Genomic DNA, 16773 nt, shown 5'->3' with positions numbered 1-16773 from the left:
ACACAAAAACACACACACGATCTCAGATCACATAAACACACACAAATACACCCATCATCTGTCTGAAATCTCCATCTTTGCACGCAAATATACCTTGTCTGGGTGTGTGTGTGTGTGTGTGTGTGTGTGTGAGATATAAATTGTTCGTGGAATTCAGCAGACCTCAACACACAAAATAGCAGGGAGTGTGTGTGTGTGTGTGTTTGGGGGATGGGGCTGGTGTAGATGTGTGTAACTGAAGTTGCTGTGTGCGTTGGAGATGATCTAACCTGGTCTGACCCTGCAATCTCTCATTGCTATGGAGCGTTTGTGTGTGACCTGTCCTGTGTGTGTGTGTGTGTGTGTGTGTGTGTGTGTGTGTGTGTGAGACCTGTGCTGTGTGTGCGTGTGTTTTTGTGTGTGCCACCTGTGCTGTGTGTGCATGTGTGTGTGTTTGTATGTGACCTGTGCTGTGTGTGTGTGTGTGTGTGTGTTTATGTGACATGTGCTGTGCTGTGTGTGTGTGTGTGTGTGTGTGTGTGTGTGTGTGTGTGTGAGAGAGAGAGACCTGTGCTGTGTGTGCGTGTGTTTGACCTATGCTGTGTGTGCGCGTGTGTGTGTGTGTGTGTGTGTGTGTGTGTGTGTGTATGTGACCTGTGCTGTGTGTGTGTATGTGTGTGTGAGACCTGTGCTGTGTGTGTGTGTGTGTGTGTGTATGTGTGTGTGTGAGAGAGAGACCTCTGCTGTGTGTGTGTGTGTGTGTGTGTGTGTGTGACCTGTGTCTATGTCCACTATGTCTGTATGGGAATGCTCTCCTATCAGTGGTCTTGGTGATGCCCCAGCTCTTCCGGATTCTTCTTCTGCACTTACATGGAGAGCTTGTTTTCTCCAAGCCATTTGGACTACAGATCCACCTCAACAGATGTAACCTTTCCTCTACTAATGCTAAGACTAATAAGACTTCAAAATAGAACACTTCCTACAGGCACCCAGGGTTGATGACTAAGTGCATTTGGCCTTTGGCAGTCTTCTTTAGTTATGCTGCTCTTAGTGCTGAGGGGGAGGTTTCAAGCCGTAACCTGCTTTACGATACTTTAGCCCTTGATGAAGACCTAGCAGTCAAAATGTGTTGTGTGTGTTTGGTTGCTCAAGCTCTAATTATAAAATTGCGGAGTTATAACATTACATCATAAAAAAAACAGAGTTCCTTGGCTTATTTTTCCCTTTGTTGATTTGTATTTACTTTACAATAAACTGTACAAGCGAAAAACCATCAGTCATCTGGTCTAACTAATGATGAAGTTGCTCAAACCATGACTGATAAAAAAAACTTGTTTTGCTAGTGCAAACCCTCGATCCACTGTACTGCCAGTCACCCCTTGCATTCGTGTGTGTGTGTGTGTGTGTGCGTCTGTGTGTGTGTGCATGCGTGTGTTTGTGTAGGTGTGTGTGTCTATGTGCTAAATGTTTACAGCCACAGTGACAGTCAAACATAATTTGACCTCTTGAAGTGTTTGTGTGCTGATGCGATGGCTTCAGAAGTACCTGACCATGCTGTCCAGTTTAGCTCAGGTAAACAGCACAGGTGACACACCTGAGACGTACCCAACAAGTACCTGAACATGCTGTCTAGTTTAGCTCAGGTAAACAGCACAGGTGACACACCTGAGACCTACCCGACAGGTACCTGAACATGCTGAGACGTACCCGACAGGTACCTGAACATGCTGTCCAGTTTAACTCAGGTAAACAGCACAGGTGACACACCTGAGATGTACCCGACAGGTACCTGAACATGCTGTCCAGTTTAACTCAGGTAAACAGCACAGGTGACACACCTGTGACGTACCTGACAGGTACCTGAACATGCTGTCCAGCTTAGCTAAAGTAAACAGTACAGGTGACACACCTGAGACGTACACGACGAGGTTATGAATGAACATCAGCATGCCACCACTGTTTGTTTGTCAAGTGACGTCTACCTGTCCTGTTCTGTAATCCTGCCCAACGCTTTCACTACCAGTAAAGCACTAAAGAATGCCTGATAATCACACACACACACACACACACACTTCCAGTAAAGACCTAATTCGGTGGATCAGGATAGGTGACACACACACACCCACACACACACATTCTCTCTCTCACACACACACACACAAACACACTCAAGACATTTCCTGTTGAAGTGGATCATTGTTTGAGTTACAGGCTAACTGGGTGTTGAGTCTCTTCCTGTCCTCCTTGCATCAACATACTTGTGTGACAGCTGCACATCTTGACCCTGATCCTGAGCATCTGAGGAGGGCTGAGAGCACGTTTTGGACGTAGCAGGGGATTCTGAAAAACTCATATTTCCCCTCCTTCGTTTTTAAAAATAATTCCAATCACACTGATGCTAAAAACAGCTGGGGAAGGGTGTCTCGAACACGTCGAGCAAACAGGTGGCCAATCAGAGATTTCAAACAAATGAGGGAACATCACGTATGTGTTTTTCTTACGTGTAAACGGGACCTGAGATATGGACTCACACACACACACACACAAACGTACGCACACACACATTCTTTCACACAAACTTACGTCACAGACGAACGTCACAGACCACTTGGAGGTGCAAACAATCTGATTTTTGGATAGTTGACCATCAGTTAACTTCGATACTTTGGATAGACAATAGCAATACATCATAGGAGTGATTAGCGTCAAAAAATCTAGACTGGAGTAACTCACCTCCGACACCTCCGATATGTTTAGTGTTCTAAAGACGTCAAATAGTTTGCTAGAGTTACCAAATTCATAGCCAAGGAGCCAGATGGGAACACGCATGGATGGCTATAAAAGCTGTGCTTTCATTATAGAACTAAACACGACAAAATACTTTTATGACCCTTGAGCAAGCTCGTTACTATGTGATCTCAATGACGATGGAGCATTTGTTTGCACCTCCAACAGCATGGCGTACCTGATTACCACCCAAAAACGCCCACAAATGCCCCTATGTTTGTGTGAAAGAATCCAGGTGCACACACATACACACTCACAGGTGCACACACACATACACACACAAACGTACGCACACACACAGGTACACACAAACATACACACACAGGTGCACACACACATACACACATAAACACTCAGGTACACACACACATACACACACACACACACACACACATACGCACACACACACACAGGTACACACACTATACACATACAAACATACGCACACACACACTCAAGTACACACACATACACACACACATACGTGCACACACACACACACACAGTTACACACACACAAACGTACGCACGGGTACACACATACATACACGCACAAACGTACGCACACACACACACAAGTACACACACATACACACACACACAGTTACACACACACACAAACGTACGCACACACACACACACAGGTACACACACAGATACACACACAAACATAATTTGTCTGAGATGTTGTCTGTATGTCCATCTGTCTTGTATGTCTGCTGAGCCAAAGACAAATGTCCACCATGGTGTAGGGTACATTAAAGATTTATTTTATTGTATTCTAATTGATCCACTATGCGTAATGTTAGAAATGTAGGGATGGAGAATATTTTTCAGGTAGCCTATAATTCTCAATACCAATTTCCAGGTTTTGCCTGAAATTACAAAGTACCTGCTTCAGAGGGCATTTTCCCCACCTCTTTTGGGGCCTACCATCAAATGTTTGACCTCTATAGAAAGCTGAGATCCTGTAGTTTTTGTAGGAAACAGTCAGAATAAATGTGTGATGTACTGACACAGAGGCACAGAGGCTAGAATATATTTTTTTCTTTCAGCCCTCTAGTCACTTAATATGATTTAGAAACACAACTGAGACCTAGCACAAGGTCTTGTGAAGCTGTGTTCAAAAGTAGATCAATATAGAATGAAAATAAGTACTTTAGACCATTATTTGCCAAGGTATGCTCATGTAATTTGTAAAATGCCCTATGGAAACTCCCCATAGGACTTTTGGTTATCCAAAATGCATACTGACAATCAAATGCTTACTGTCTATGAACCCCTTTGTGTAGAAGCATAATGGTCTCAAATGAAAGGTAAGTTTGACGTTTCATGCATGCATTTGAATTGTAGCCTACTTCAGGGGTTCTGATATGGAATGACTACACTAAATATGGAATAATTACACAAATATAAATCTTTGCAATTTCTATTTTTAAATTCAATTGGTGTGTTTAAGATGGACTATACATCTGCACAACTAATATTGGATAAACTAGATGTACCGCAGAGCGGTACAAAATATGACCGCCGCCCAGTCCAGCACATTTTTTCCACAAAAATAAATCACGCTGAAAGGCCTATATGATTCTAACTGTCGCACTAAATTGCATTATCCACACTCAATTCTCACTGGTATCTTCTAGACAACAAGTACCAAAACATGATTATTTCATAGATTTCACATGTAAAATTCATTTTATACAACCCACCTTGCCTGTTCATAATTCTGAGAAATTCTTGAATTGTGTGCATGTGTGCGTATACATGTTTATGTTTATGTGTGTGGGTGTGTGTGTGTGTGTGCGTGCTTGTGTGTGTGCCTTGTGAACTCCCAGGGATCCAAAGACACGAGGAGAGTGATTTCCAGCAGACGGTTTCTTTTATTAACTTATAAAGCCTCAAACTGAGGTACTCAAAATGCAACAAAAACTTCTTCAATCTTCTTTGGATCTTGAGTCTGGAAGGTGGACGGGCCCTCTTGGCTGATCTGCAGTCCACTCCGATCTTCAAAATTCCTGGGCACAAATAATCACACTTGAAGCAGTTTAAACAGACAACGTACTGCCTTAAACCAAGGACAAAAGCTGTATGGGGTTTACTTCCACAACCCTGCTTCCCTCTTTGTCTCTCTAGCAACCGGTCTTTTCAGGTGCTGTTCAGAGCCAATCTAACAATTTGCAGCTGGACTCCAATTAGTGGATGTGCTGACGTCCCTAGTCTTCAGAGCACCTCCCCAGGGTCCTAGTGCCCTTCTAGCATAGCCCTGGTGCAGTACACGCCATCCACAACCTTACCCAAGGGGATCCGGCGACGGTTTGCCCTAGTGGGACAACAAGAGCAGCTTGGGGTACCACATACCCTCCCCCTCAACTTCAGGCCATTCCTGGGGGAACCGGACCACAGGCACTCCGATCTTCGCGACAGAGCGTCTGCATTCCCCTGTTGCTTGCCTGCTCTGTGTTCCACCTTGAACCTGTAATTTTGCAGCTCCAAGAACCAACGGGTTATTCGAGAGTTTCTGTCTTTATTGACAGACATCCATTTCAGCTGTGCATGATCAGTAACTCATGCAAATTCCCTTCCGATCAAGTAATATTTCAGCTTGTCTATAGCCCACTTTATGGCAAGACATTCTTTTTCCACTGTTGCATAGTTTTTCTCATGCTTTAACAGTTCACGGCTTATGTATGTAATCGGTTGTTCCACTCCATCTTTTACCTGAGACAGGACAGTCCCCAGTCCCACCGCAGAAGCATCCGTCTGTAAGACAAAAGGCAAAGAAAAATCCACCATTGCCAGGACAGGTTCCCTGCAGAGGGCATCCTTCAGCTTCCCGAAGGCCTCCTCTGCCTCTTCGGTCCACTGTAGGCGGCTCTTCCCAACCTTCTTGGTCAACTCGAAAAGAGGAGCTGCTAGAGAAGCAAAGTTGGGCACAAACTGACGATAATATCCAACAAGACCCAGAAATGTTCGTACCTGTCGCTTTGTGCCCGGCCGTGGCCATGTGGTAATAGCCTCCACCTTAGATGCTTGTGGCTGTACACGTCCTCTTCCAACTGTGTAGCCCAGGTAGTCTGTTTCTTCTAGCCCAAGGCGGCACTTTGATGCTTTAGCCGTCAACCCTGCATCTCTCAGCTCCCCCAGAACGGCTTCCAAGTGCTGCAGGTGAGTCTGCCAGTGCTATGAAGGACTATATCATCCAAATACGCTGCAGCATCATGTCTGTGAGGTCTAAGGACCTTATCCATTAGCCTTTGGAAACAGGCGGGAGCCAAATGGTAACACTTTGTACTGGAACAGCCCATCAGGTGTTGCAAAGGCGGTTTTTTCCTTAGCCTGGTCTGCTCGATTTAGGGAGAGGCCCCACGATGTCCATCCCAATCCGCCTGAAGGGAACATCAATTATCAGTAAGGGAATTAACGGGCTGCGGTAGGTCACTTTGGGGCTGTGGAGCTGATATTGAGCACAATGACGACAATAATCTTCTACCGCTCTCTTTACACCTGGCCAGTAGAATCGGGAAGTTATCCGTTCATAGGTTTTTTCAGACCCAAGGTGAGCTCCGAGGACATGGGAGTGGGCTAAGTAAAGCACTTTAGAGGCATAGGATCTTGGCACCAGGAGCTGACTAACTACTTCCTCCCCTTTTTTTACCTTTCGGTACAGCAACCCATTTTTCACTGAAAAACATGGAAGATTAAGTCGACTCACCTCGCCTTGTTCTTCACTGCTGAATACCGCCGATTTCCACGCCTGGGCTAAGTTTGGATCCTCATGTTGCTTCCGGCTGAACTCTGTGGCGCCCCCTGGAGCCTCACTGTGGATCTGGAGGAAGTCAGAGAAACGCTCAGCAGTGACCCCCTCTCTACTTCCAGAAGATTCCCCTTGCTCTGGCGTTTGTGGTTCCGCCGCCGGGATTCCACCAACGCGGCCTGGGTGGGGGTCCTGTTCTTCTCCAGGGCTGGATGGGGAACCCTCCTTTGAGGGGGCTGCACATGCTTGGTGGATCTTCGGTGGCTTCCTTGGTTTGGCTGCCTTCTTTGGTCTTACTCCCCAGGCCTGTTGTGGAGTGTTCAAATATCTCGCAAACAGGCCACAATCTCTGCCTATCAGTACTGGTACTGGTAGGCCAGGAACCACCCCAACTCCTGTGAACACCGTCCCTCTGGGAGATTGAATTCTCACCTGGCTTGTTGGGTAGCTCCTAGTGTCTCCGTGTATACATGCCACGGCCACTGCTTCCCCATGGGCATCTTTCACCCCTGGGGCGGACAAAGGGTGATGACACTTCCCGAATCCAGCAGGGCCTCTGTATCCTGTCCCATGATTTTTATGGGGAACCGTGGAGCAGACTCATGGGCTTACATCCAATCTGTGGTGAGGTATCCACATGGGAACGAAGACATGGCAGGTCCCGCTGTTGGCATGGACTCATCTCTCTCAGGGCACTCCCTTGCAAAGTGGCCTTCTTTACCACACACGAAACAACGCCGATCCTCTGTTGACAGGGGACTTCGGGCAGGGGACCTACCCCACCTGACACCTGGCAGCTCTCCTACTCCTCTCCTAGGACTGTTTCCACCCGGTCGGGGGAGGCTGGTTCTCTCGAGTTTCGCCGGACTGCTTCGACCCTCTATCTTCATGGGTTTGATCAGATCCTGAGTCACTCGGTGGTTTTCTAGCAATGCAATCAGCCGATCCAGGTCGGGAACTCCCTGCTGGGCTACATATTTCTTTGCGTCATTGGGTAGTGCTCTAACACACCGGTCCAGCACCACTCGGTCAATTGCTGCAGGGCCATCGCCCTCCGTGAGCCACGTCCTCACTAGCCGCTGGAGAGTTTTTATCTGGGGCCGTGCAGGTGTGCTGGGATCGTAGGCCCATTGATTTACCCTTTGAGCCTTTGCTGGTAGACTACTGTGCCAAAATTATGGCTTTGAGCTGGGTATAATTAGCTGCCTCGGCTATAGATAAATCTCTACAAGCCTGTTGGGCCTCCCCCGTTAAAAAAGGAGTCAAAATATGGGCCCAGTCTTCTCTCGGCCATCTCTCTCTGAGGGCGACTCGCTCAAAGAGTTCCAAATACGATTCTACATCATCTTCAGCTGTTAGTTTTGTCAATACCTTGTCAGGGGTCTTCGGCGATGATTGTTTGCAGAACTCCGTAAGGGCTCTCTGTAGCGTTTGTTGTGTCTGGATGATGGTGGACAAAACTTCTTTTAGCGCTGGATCCATGGTTTGGGTTTTTTTGCTACAGATCAAAACGAAAAACAATGGTTCCATGCTATCCATGTGGGGTTACATGCCCACCAAGTTTCGTGTATCCCGGTCTTTCAGTGTCCCGGAAATCCTTGTTGGTGTAGGTCACTAAATGTACACATAAATTATTTTATTGTAAGGCCCCCCATGAACGAAAGTTCACAAAACTTGGCATGCATTCGGAGGGTGTCATAATGATCCTACACTTTCAATTTTGTGCGGTTTTGACCATGTCAGCCAGACATATTGTGATGAAAACACCTAATTTTTTGCTTTTTAATTTTTAACTAGGTGGCGCTATACATGAAATAAGTGGTAATGGGATGGGTTGACATGCCCCCTTAAGACCAACATCTGAAAAAAAAAGGTGAACCTCCTAGGCCCTACGGTTCTTGAGATATTCACAGAAAACTGTCTCCGGCCACCTACAGGCCAGTTGGTGTATAGTAACATAAAATTAATTTATTGTGTGGCTCCCCATGAACGGAATTCCACGAAACTTGGTGTGCATTCAGAAGGTGTCATAATGATCCTACACTTCCAATTTCTTGCAGTTTTGACTATGTTAGGTCACAGATACCTGCGATGACAACACCTCATTTTTACTTTTTGTGTTTAACTTGGTGGCGCTATACATGAAATGAGTGGTTATGGAATGGGTTGACATGGCCCCTTGAGATCAACATACAAAAAAAATGGTCCTCCTAAACCCTACGGTTCTCGAGATATTCACAGAAAACTGTGTCTGCCCTACCCTCCTTTCGAGGGGTCCAATCCAGTGGGGGGGCTACAGATCAAAACGAAAAATGATGGTTCCATGCTATCCATATGGGGTTACATGCCTATCAAGTTTTGTGTACCCCGGTCTTTCAGTGTCCCGGGAATCCTTGACGGAAATTTGGACATGCGAAAAAAAAAAGAAAAAAAAGGCCTTCGCTTTGCTGCGCGGCGGTCATAAATAACATGATTATTAAATTTCTATGGACTCCTGTAAATATTAAAGACCCAATATGCTATAGCATATTGCTAAGGATGTACACTGCAGCTAGAAGGTAGGAGAGCACCAAAGGCGGAGGAGGGCATTTTTGATTACATTTAAGACAGCTCTGTGTGCCGATTGGCCAAACACTGACTTTAGCAGCTGCAGCTCTGTGTGCTGATTGGCCAAACACTGACTTCAGCAGCTGCAGCTCTGTGTGCTGATTGGCCAAACACTGACTTCAGCAGCTGCAGCTCTGTGTGCTGATTGGCCAAACACTGACTTCTGCAGCTGCAGCTGTGTGCAGAGGCGTATCAAGCTTTTTAAAAGTGTGGGGGTTGTGGGATAAGAAAATGAAACAATCCGGCCAAATTAGAAATAACTTTGTAAATATTTTCTGAGAGGGGAGAAAAATATTTTCTGAGATTGTAAATATTTTCTGAGAGGGGTGCGGACTATATTGGTGTCCAGGAGATTCTCCCCCGAAAAAAATTTGAAATTCTGATTGCTAAACACACCATTTTAATGCAGTTTGGGAGCATAGGCGGATTATGAAATTTCAGGCCCCTGGGCCCAGATGTATTAAGGGCCCCCCACTTATTGTTGTATATGTGGGAGGGGTGGTTTGGGGGTCCTCCCCCAGAAAATGTTTAATTTGTTTGATGTGATTTCCTGTATTCTGGTGCATTTTGGGGATGGCCAATACTAAATTCAATCAGATTCATAGCCTACATCCTGATTTGTTGATATTGAGGCAATGATTCCATGCAAAGGTTTGGGCTTCAGGGCCCCCTGACCCCTTGGGCCCCTGGGCCTGGGCCCGGTAGGCCCGTGCAGTAATCCATCCCTGTTTGGGAGGGACAGAAGAAGCAGTGCCCCTTCTATGTGTGGCTCATGTGACATGTAGGCCTACATGATCTACCTGCTATCACTTCACTATTTGACACTATACCCTACCTGGGTTAGCAGGCTACAATAAATTGCCTAACAGACAGCAGCCTAATTTCGAGGTATCACTAATATCTATTAAATAAATGTAAATGACACAGAATAGTGACAGAACTGTAAGCTCTTATTCAAAAACGTTTGAAGTCTACCCAAACATATGCAAAGGGAATATAAATAAATTGTGTTGCATATAGCCAGCTTAATTAATGCCAATTTAAAGATTATGATTAGCAGTTTCTATGCTTTTTCCATTGAAAGTTACAGAAAGCCACGTTGTTGTTTAAACTATTGTTGCTTCCAGCCCACGTTACCTCCAGTTTCACTTGCTGCAGGGACGCACACATTGCATGAGCGCTCATAAGCATTCTATTTGAGTTCTACATGCTGGAAATCTTAGTTCTCAGATGTAGGCCTAGAACTCAAATGTGTCTTGACGCCGCCGTTAAGATCAAAATAAGATGTTCTAAATGGAACGCGATTGTATTTAAGATATTAGATAGATGTAGCACTACGACACACACTGACAGTGCCTTGGTGCGCCCCTGCTTTCACTTTGACTCCCTGCATTTCTACATTGTGACAAAAACTGTCAGTCAGATATTGAATTTTGGTTTACTAAATTAGCATAATGCGGTAACAATTATCATTTCAATTCAACCTGAAATCTGCTCACTGCAGACGTTATAATGCAGACCCAAGCAGAAGCACAGCCTTGAAAGACGCACACTTTGAATTTAATCAGAGCAGCTCTGGTTCTTCACTGACTAACTTGATGTGATTGGCTGGATGACCGTTCAATCAAATCAACAGACCTATTTGTGTCTCTCTGTGTGTGCGTTATGGTAGATACGGTTCCAACTCTTTACGGGAGCGTTTATTTCCATATTTTACTTTCATTTTAATCTGTCAAAAAGTGTGGGGGATAGAATCGTTTTCCAGCAAAAGTGTGTACGTTATAACACCCACATCCCCCACGCTTGCTACGCGCCTGGCTGTGTGCTGATTGGCCAAACTCACTCAGAGTGTGGGGAGCCCCCGGCCCCCAGCACATAACACACCTCATGTGCACACTAACCTGTGGAACTAGAATAGCTCACAGGTATTAGGCAACAGGAGCTGGAAGTCGTCCTGAAGAAGACTCTGTCCTTACCTGTCCTCAGGTGAAACAGACAGGAAACAGAAAGTCACACTGAAGACAACTGTCTCCTGTCCGCAGGTGAGGCACAGCTCAAGACAGGAAACAAGGTCATGCTGAAGAAAACTCTGTCCTTACCTGTCCTCAACTGAAACGCAGTTCCTTCAGGAAACTGGTCACACAGAGGAAGAGTCTTTGGCCCAGACATTTACTATTCACCAGTTTATTGTCATCACATCATCAGACACCTCACGTGGTGCCTGGCATTGCCAGGTGACCTTGAATTGCTTGGTGACCTTGAGCCCCACCTGGAACAGTGTCCTTGATGACGTGCGGACATTCTGACTCATGACTGGGTGAGCTGTTCCAGGGTTAAGGGTTATAAAGTGGCTAGTAACTCAGGTTTATGACCTTTATGAGTGTACCGGTATGTGTGTGGGACAAAAGGGTAATTCCCTCTAAACAAGTTATGAAATAAATAAGTGCTAAAGCCGACATAATGCACTTGAGTTAAATAAAATAAATTATTTAACTATTACTATACATATATACTGTCATCGCCAATGATTGGGAACTCCTGATGTACTTAATCAATAACTGTGTGTAGCAAAGGAAAAGAGCAGGCGACGCCACCCAGCCTCATCTTTGAGCTGCTCTGCAGGTGGGCTGTGCAGGTGTTGTGTACGAGCAGAGGGAGAATAAGGACCAGGTGCTCAAGCATGAGGTTTGTATTCAATTTTAATTTACAATTCACAATACCCCCATAAAACTCTTATAAAAAGCTAGGAGACCCTAGTCACAAGAAGAATGCTGCACAGCAACATCGACAACTCAGCAAAACGTCAATCAAATATTCATCCAACATTCACCTGGAAATTAGTGGAGCCGTTTTCTTCTCTTCTTCTCTAAAAAACGTTTCAAAGTTTGTTTGTTTTTCTTCTCTGCTTTACAATCGAGCCAAGTAAAATTTCAGCTGAAGTCGTTCGTTCAGGAGTCCAAATGTCCGAATGTCTTCGTCCCCCAATCGTGTAGTACAACATTCGGGCGGAGCGGAGCGTCGTGGCGCAGGCCCCTGCCAGCTGTGGAGCCCAGCGGGCGCAGCAGTGGACCAGTGTGGGAGGTGGAGGTGGCGGCGGGGGTGGGGGTGGAGGCGGGGGTGGGGGAACCTCGTGGAAACTGTGCAGACAAGGCCGTGTGGTGAGGCTGAGGGCAGCCTGAGGTCAAGATCACGTTCAGAAACAGCACAAGACAAAATATAAAACACACCTGTGTGCGTGTGTGGGTGTGTGTGTGCGTGCATACGTGTGTGTGTGTGTGTTCCACCCAACCCTGTTCAGACAAATCCCATCCATTTCCCCTTCTCGCAATGACATCAAAGGAGTCTTTAAGACAACCCCAACCGTTTCATGGTGTGTGTGTGTGTGTGTGTCTGGCAAGGGGCTCTGATGGGTCATCACTGCTGAGCTGAAACGTCAGAAGTCATCAGAAGCCAAACAACCTGTGCTGTGACCTCATGACACACCAGAGCGCGCACACACACAAAAAACAGATACACACACACTCACAGACACTCACGATGAAGAGCAATAGAGGTCAATTCTCCATTCCTGGTTTAGGGAAGCAGATGAGGCCAACCTGACTGGACACAGAGAACATATGATGGACCGGACAGGACAGAACAGAGAGGAGAGGGCAGCCAACAGAAAGACAGGATGAAGAAAAGAAAAAAGAAGGAGAAGAGGAAGAGCATGCAGTGTGGTGCCCCTCGGTGTGAGGAGAGGAGAGTCTCGGTCATCACTGTCCCACCCCGCCGCTGCTGCCGCCCTTGTTGTTGTTGTTGTTGTTGTTATTGTTGTTGTTGTTGTGTGGGGGGGCGCAGGGCTCGCCGGGGGTGGTGCTGGCGGCGCTGGGGGGCGCGTTGTCGGCCAGGTTGTGCGCGTGCTCCAGGAAGAGGTCTTTGAGCACGCTCAGTTCCTTGCTGAGCAGCTTGATCTTGGCCTCCAGGCGCTCGTTCTCCTCTTTGAGCTCGTTGACGCGCTGCTGTGTGTCGGCCGCCTTCTGCTTGCTGCGCATGCGGCTCTTCTTGACCGCCAGGTTGTTGCGCTCGCGCCGCTGCCGGTACTCATCGCTCTCCTTGTCCGATGACGCACCCTTCTTCAGACGGCTAGGGGGGGCCGCCTTGCCCCCCCCTCCAGAGCTCACAGGGACCAGCTGGGGCACCTGAAACACACACACACACACACACACACAATTAGGGCTCCATCCACCTATTCCAACACATTCGCAACACAATAGCAGTGTGAGTAGAGTAATGCGTGTGTGTGTGTGCGTGTGTGCAAGTATGCCAGTCTGCAGAAAGTTATCGGAAAGTTACCTATTTTCACCCTTTTACGTGTATGTGTCACTTAATATTCATTTCTGTACAAATCAAGACTGCGGATTCCTAAAAAAAAAAAAAAAATCTCTGCACCAAAAATGACATTGTACAGCGACTCGAAGAGCTGTAAAGAGTGTTGTAAGGCTATGTGTACAAAACCGCTTGGAGCTCCAGTGAAATTTTGATTTTGTGACAAAAATGCTCGGTCTAACCATTGATGTGCTGAGTGAGTGGGTGGAAATAGGGCACCCACCAGCCCAGCATCAAACTCCGAGCACAGTATGAATCAAACCAGATTTTATTCAAATCTACAAACTTATGGCTGAAGAAAAATGCATGGTTCATCAATCAAATATTATTTTGAAGTATTAAAAAACATCTTGAGTATGCATTCCTGTGTGTTTGCTGGTGAGAGACTTGTGTGTAGGCCTACCTGTTGCAGTCCCCCTCCAGTGGGGAGGGTGGCGCTGGCGAGCGTCTGGCTCTGGATGACACTGACGCCGTTCTGGTCCGTCATTGGCTTCTGCTGTGACGGCATGCTCATCTAAAAGGGGTCCGACCGACCGTGGCGCTCACGTGTGCTCTGGCTATCTGGCGCCCTCTGCTGGAGTCAGCGCTGCAGCGGTCACTGCGGACAGGTTCACGAGGTCAGCACTCCGCTCAGGACGTCCAGGTGTGTGTGTGGTTTGGGGGCTCCACTGCACTCCAGTTGCACACAACCTGCAAGGTGGGCAGGAGGCACGAACACATTACAGCAAATGGCAATGCTAACAGCATTACAAAACACACTACAGCAAATAGCAATGCTAACAGCATTACAAAACACACTACAGCAAATGGCAGTGCTAACAGCATTACAAAACACACTACAGCAAATGGCAGTGCTAACAGCATTACAAAACACACTACAGCAAATGGCAATGCTAACAGCATTACAAAACACACACAAACACCAATGGCACTAATAGCGTGTGAGTGTACCGTTAAACTATCAATATCGCTAAGGGAGTTGAGTGTGTGAGTGTACCGTTAAACTACCAATATTGTTAAGGGCGTTGAGCGTGTGTGAGTATACCGTTAAACTACCAATATCGTTAAGGCCATTGATAGTGAAAGACTTCACCTGTCCACAGGGGGCAGGCCTAACTATCTCCTGAGCTACACCACATCTGTATTCTTACACACCTAATAACAATGGGACTCACACCTAACAAGAGCCAGGTTAATTAATACAGTCTACTGGGTATTCTTACAGTCCCAATTACTAACCTCGCGCCCCTCCACACGCGCACGCACACACTCGCACACACACGCATGTATGGTCTAAAGCCAGTCCCTCAGGAGGATTCCCATGGCAACAGGAACAATAAAGTGTGTGTGTGTGTGTGTGTGTGTGAGAGAGATGGAGAAAAGACAGAAGCACAGGAAAAAAGATCAGTCTAACAGGAGGATGTGTAGAACATCAAAGGAAAGCAGGTACGCCTGTGGTGACAGACACACACACAAACAATATTGCTGACTACACAAAATCCTGGCAGTGGGATGGGTTACACACACACAGACACTCTCACTCGCGCGCGCGCGCGCGCGCACACACACACACCGGAGTCAGATGTGGAACGGGTCTAGATGTGTAACGGGAACCAGCACTAGAACACCACCAGCACCTGACATCTCTCTCTCTAGAATTGAATTATGCATGCCACTGACTAATGGGTTTTGTCGTTTGCACGCTTTCTTTGTGTAAGTGCAACACACTACCCTCCTTGGTATGGCTGACATAATAAAAGTATTGTTTATAACACGCATGGTTTTAGCGCCACGACATGAGATAACGTTAATTGTCTAATTAAAAACCTAACCAACTGAAAGCTGAGATGTAGCGGTCAACAACTGGGATATTATTACAATATTCGTATAAGGCGTTTAAAATATGTAGCTATAATACCGCCCATCATGGGCTAGCCCGGAGTTGCCAGAGGTTGCATCATCGCAGCCCGCTCCCCCGCCCGCCCCTGCCTTTGTGCCTTGGAGAAGGGAAACTCCGGAGTCAGTCGCAGCTTCCCAGCAAACCATCGCTTCCCAAACACACAGAGCGTTAGAAAGCCACTCACTTCCATTGTGACCAATCTGAAATGATTACATGTCGCGCGGGTTATTTTATGGAACCATTAGCAGACAAAGATACTGTTTATGATAGGCTACTACAGCGCTTACCACCTACAGACGGGGAATACCGCTAGCTAACGTTAGCTGATACGACACCATGCTAACATAAACAGCCACTCCAACTAACTGTTAGAGGTTGCCAGTAGTCTTCTCCGCCATTCGACATCACCCAGTACACCCATCCCATTGATATTACACAAATGTCAATACTGTGACTATTCACAGTTATTTGGTGCGTGGGCCGTCTCGCTTTGACAGACACAGTTCTGTCGCTTTGAGGCTGCTGGGGTTGCGTGATTGCAAAACACCTAGCTAGTGAGCTAATCTGTTAGCAAGATAATGGGAGAGCACAGTCCACGTCAACTAGTCCCATCCATCTCACTGTTTCACACAATGGAACTTGATTCAACCGATATTGGTTTTGTCAATCTCCTCCAGGTTTTAACATAACATTTTTAGACATGACGAGATGACATACTTGTATGGAAGAATTAGTTGACACGGTAATGAAAAAACGACAACAGTAAAACCGCATAAAGTTCACCCGTCTTTAGCTCGGTGTTGCTAGCTGACTTTTACACTTTTCTGACAGGCAACGTTACATTCGGTGAAAACGGTCAGAAACTCTACAACTCAACACAAATTACCTTCAGAATGTTAAGGTCTTCTCAATCGTCCATCGAGTGGCCGAGGTACACCAAAATCCAGAGCTGTTGTCAATAGAAGTAGCTAGTTCACTGAAGTCTGTTATTGTTTAGCTAGTTCATTGGGAGCCGCTTGAGAAGTATTGCGAAATCGTTTTTCCTTGTAGGGACATCTGACAACTCAGCCAATGAGAGGGCCCACTGTGAAGACATGATGCAATACACAGGCTGATTGACATGACGTCTAACCAATTGCAAAGCAACCTTTTAGTTTCAAGTGTTTATGTAAGAAAATCTTCAGTCATTGGGACAATCATAGCAACAGCGACTTTTTCATACAGTAGATACAAAGAAACGACGTTCTTTAATAACAACACTTGACCCCCGAGTGTAACAACAAAGCTCAAGATGCAGAATTGAAACACGTTCTTTAATAACAACACTTTACCCCGAGTGTAACAACAAAGCGCAAGATGCAGAATTGAAACACGT

The 16773-nt window shown here is 46.3% G+C and overlaps 1 protein-coding gene across 1 annotated transcript; it reads right to left on the bottom strand.

The window, feature by feature from the left end:
• Positions 1 to 11811: 11811 nt before the first annotated feature.
• Positions 11812 to 16445, bottom strand: cebpg (CCAAT enhancer binding protein gamma). The gene is made up of 3 exons (XM_048232252.1): positions 16285 to 16445; positions 13902 to 14188; positions 11812 to 13311 (listed from the first exon to the last, which is right to left on the bottom strand). Exons 2-3 carry the CDS (start codon positions 14010 to 14012, stop codon positions 12886 to 12888), a joined length of 537 nt encoding a protein of 178 aa, XP_048088209.1. The 5' UTR covers positions 14013 to 14188; positions 16285 to 16445; the 3' UTR covers positions 11812 to 12885.
• Between the last annotated feature and the right edge of the window lie 328 nt (positions 16446 to 16773).

The sequence above is a fragment of the Alosa alosa genome, chromosome 21 (genome assembly GCF_017589495.1).
Source record: "Alosa alosa isolate M-15738 ecotype Scorff River chromosome 21, AALO_Geno_1.1, whole genome shotgun sequence".
Classification (NCBI taxonomy): domain Eukaryota; kingdom Metazoa; phylum Chordata; class Actinopteri; order Clupeiformes; family Clupeidae; genus Alosa; species Alosa alosa.
Note: the sequence above shows the minus strand (reverse complement) of the source record. Positions and strands in the feature narration are given on the sequence as shown.

Excerpts from the sequence above, each read along its gene's own strand:
- cebpg (XM_048232252.1), bottom strand. The coding sequence starts at position 14,012 with ATGAGCATGCCGTCACAGCAGAAGCCAATGACGGACCAGAACGGCGTC. Across the intron at positions 13,312-13,901 it reads CTGGAGGGGGACTGCAACAG|GTGCCCCAGCTGGTCCCTGT; the intron begins GTAGGCCTACAC and ends TGTGTGTTTCAG.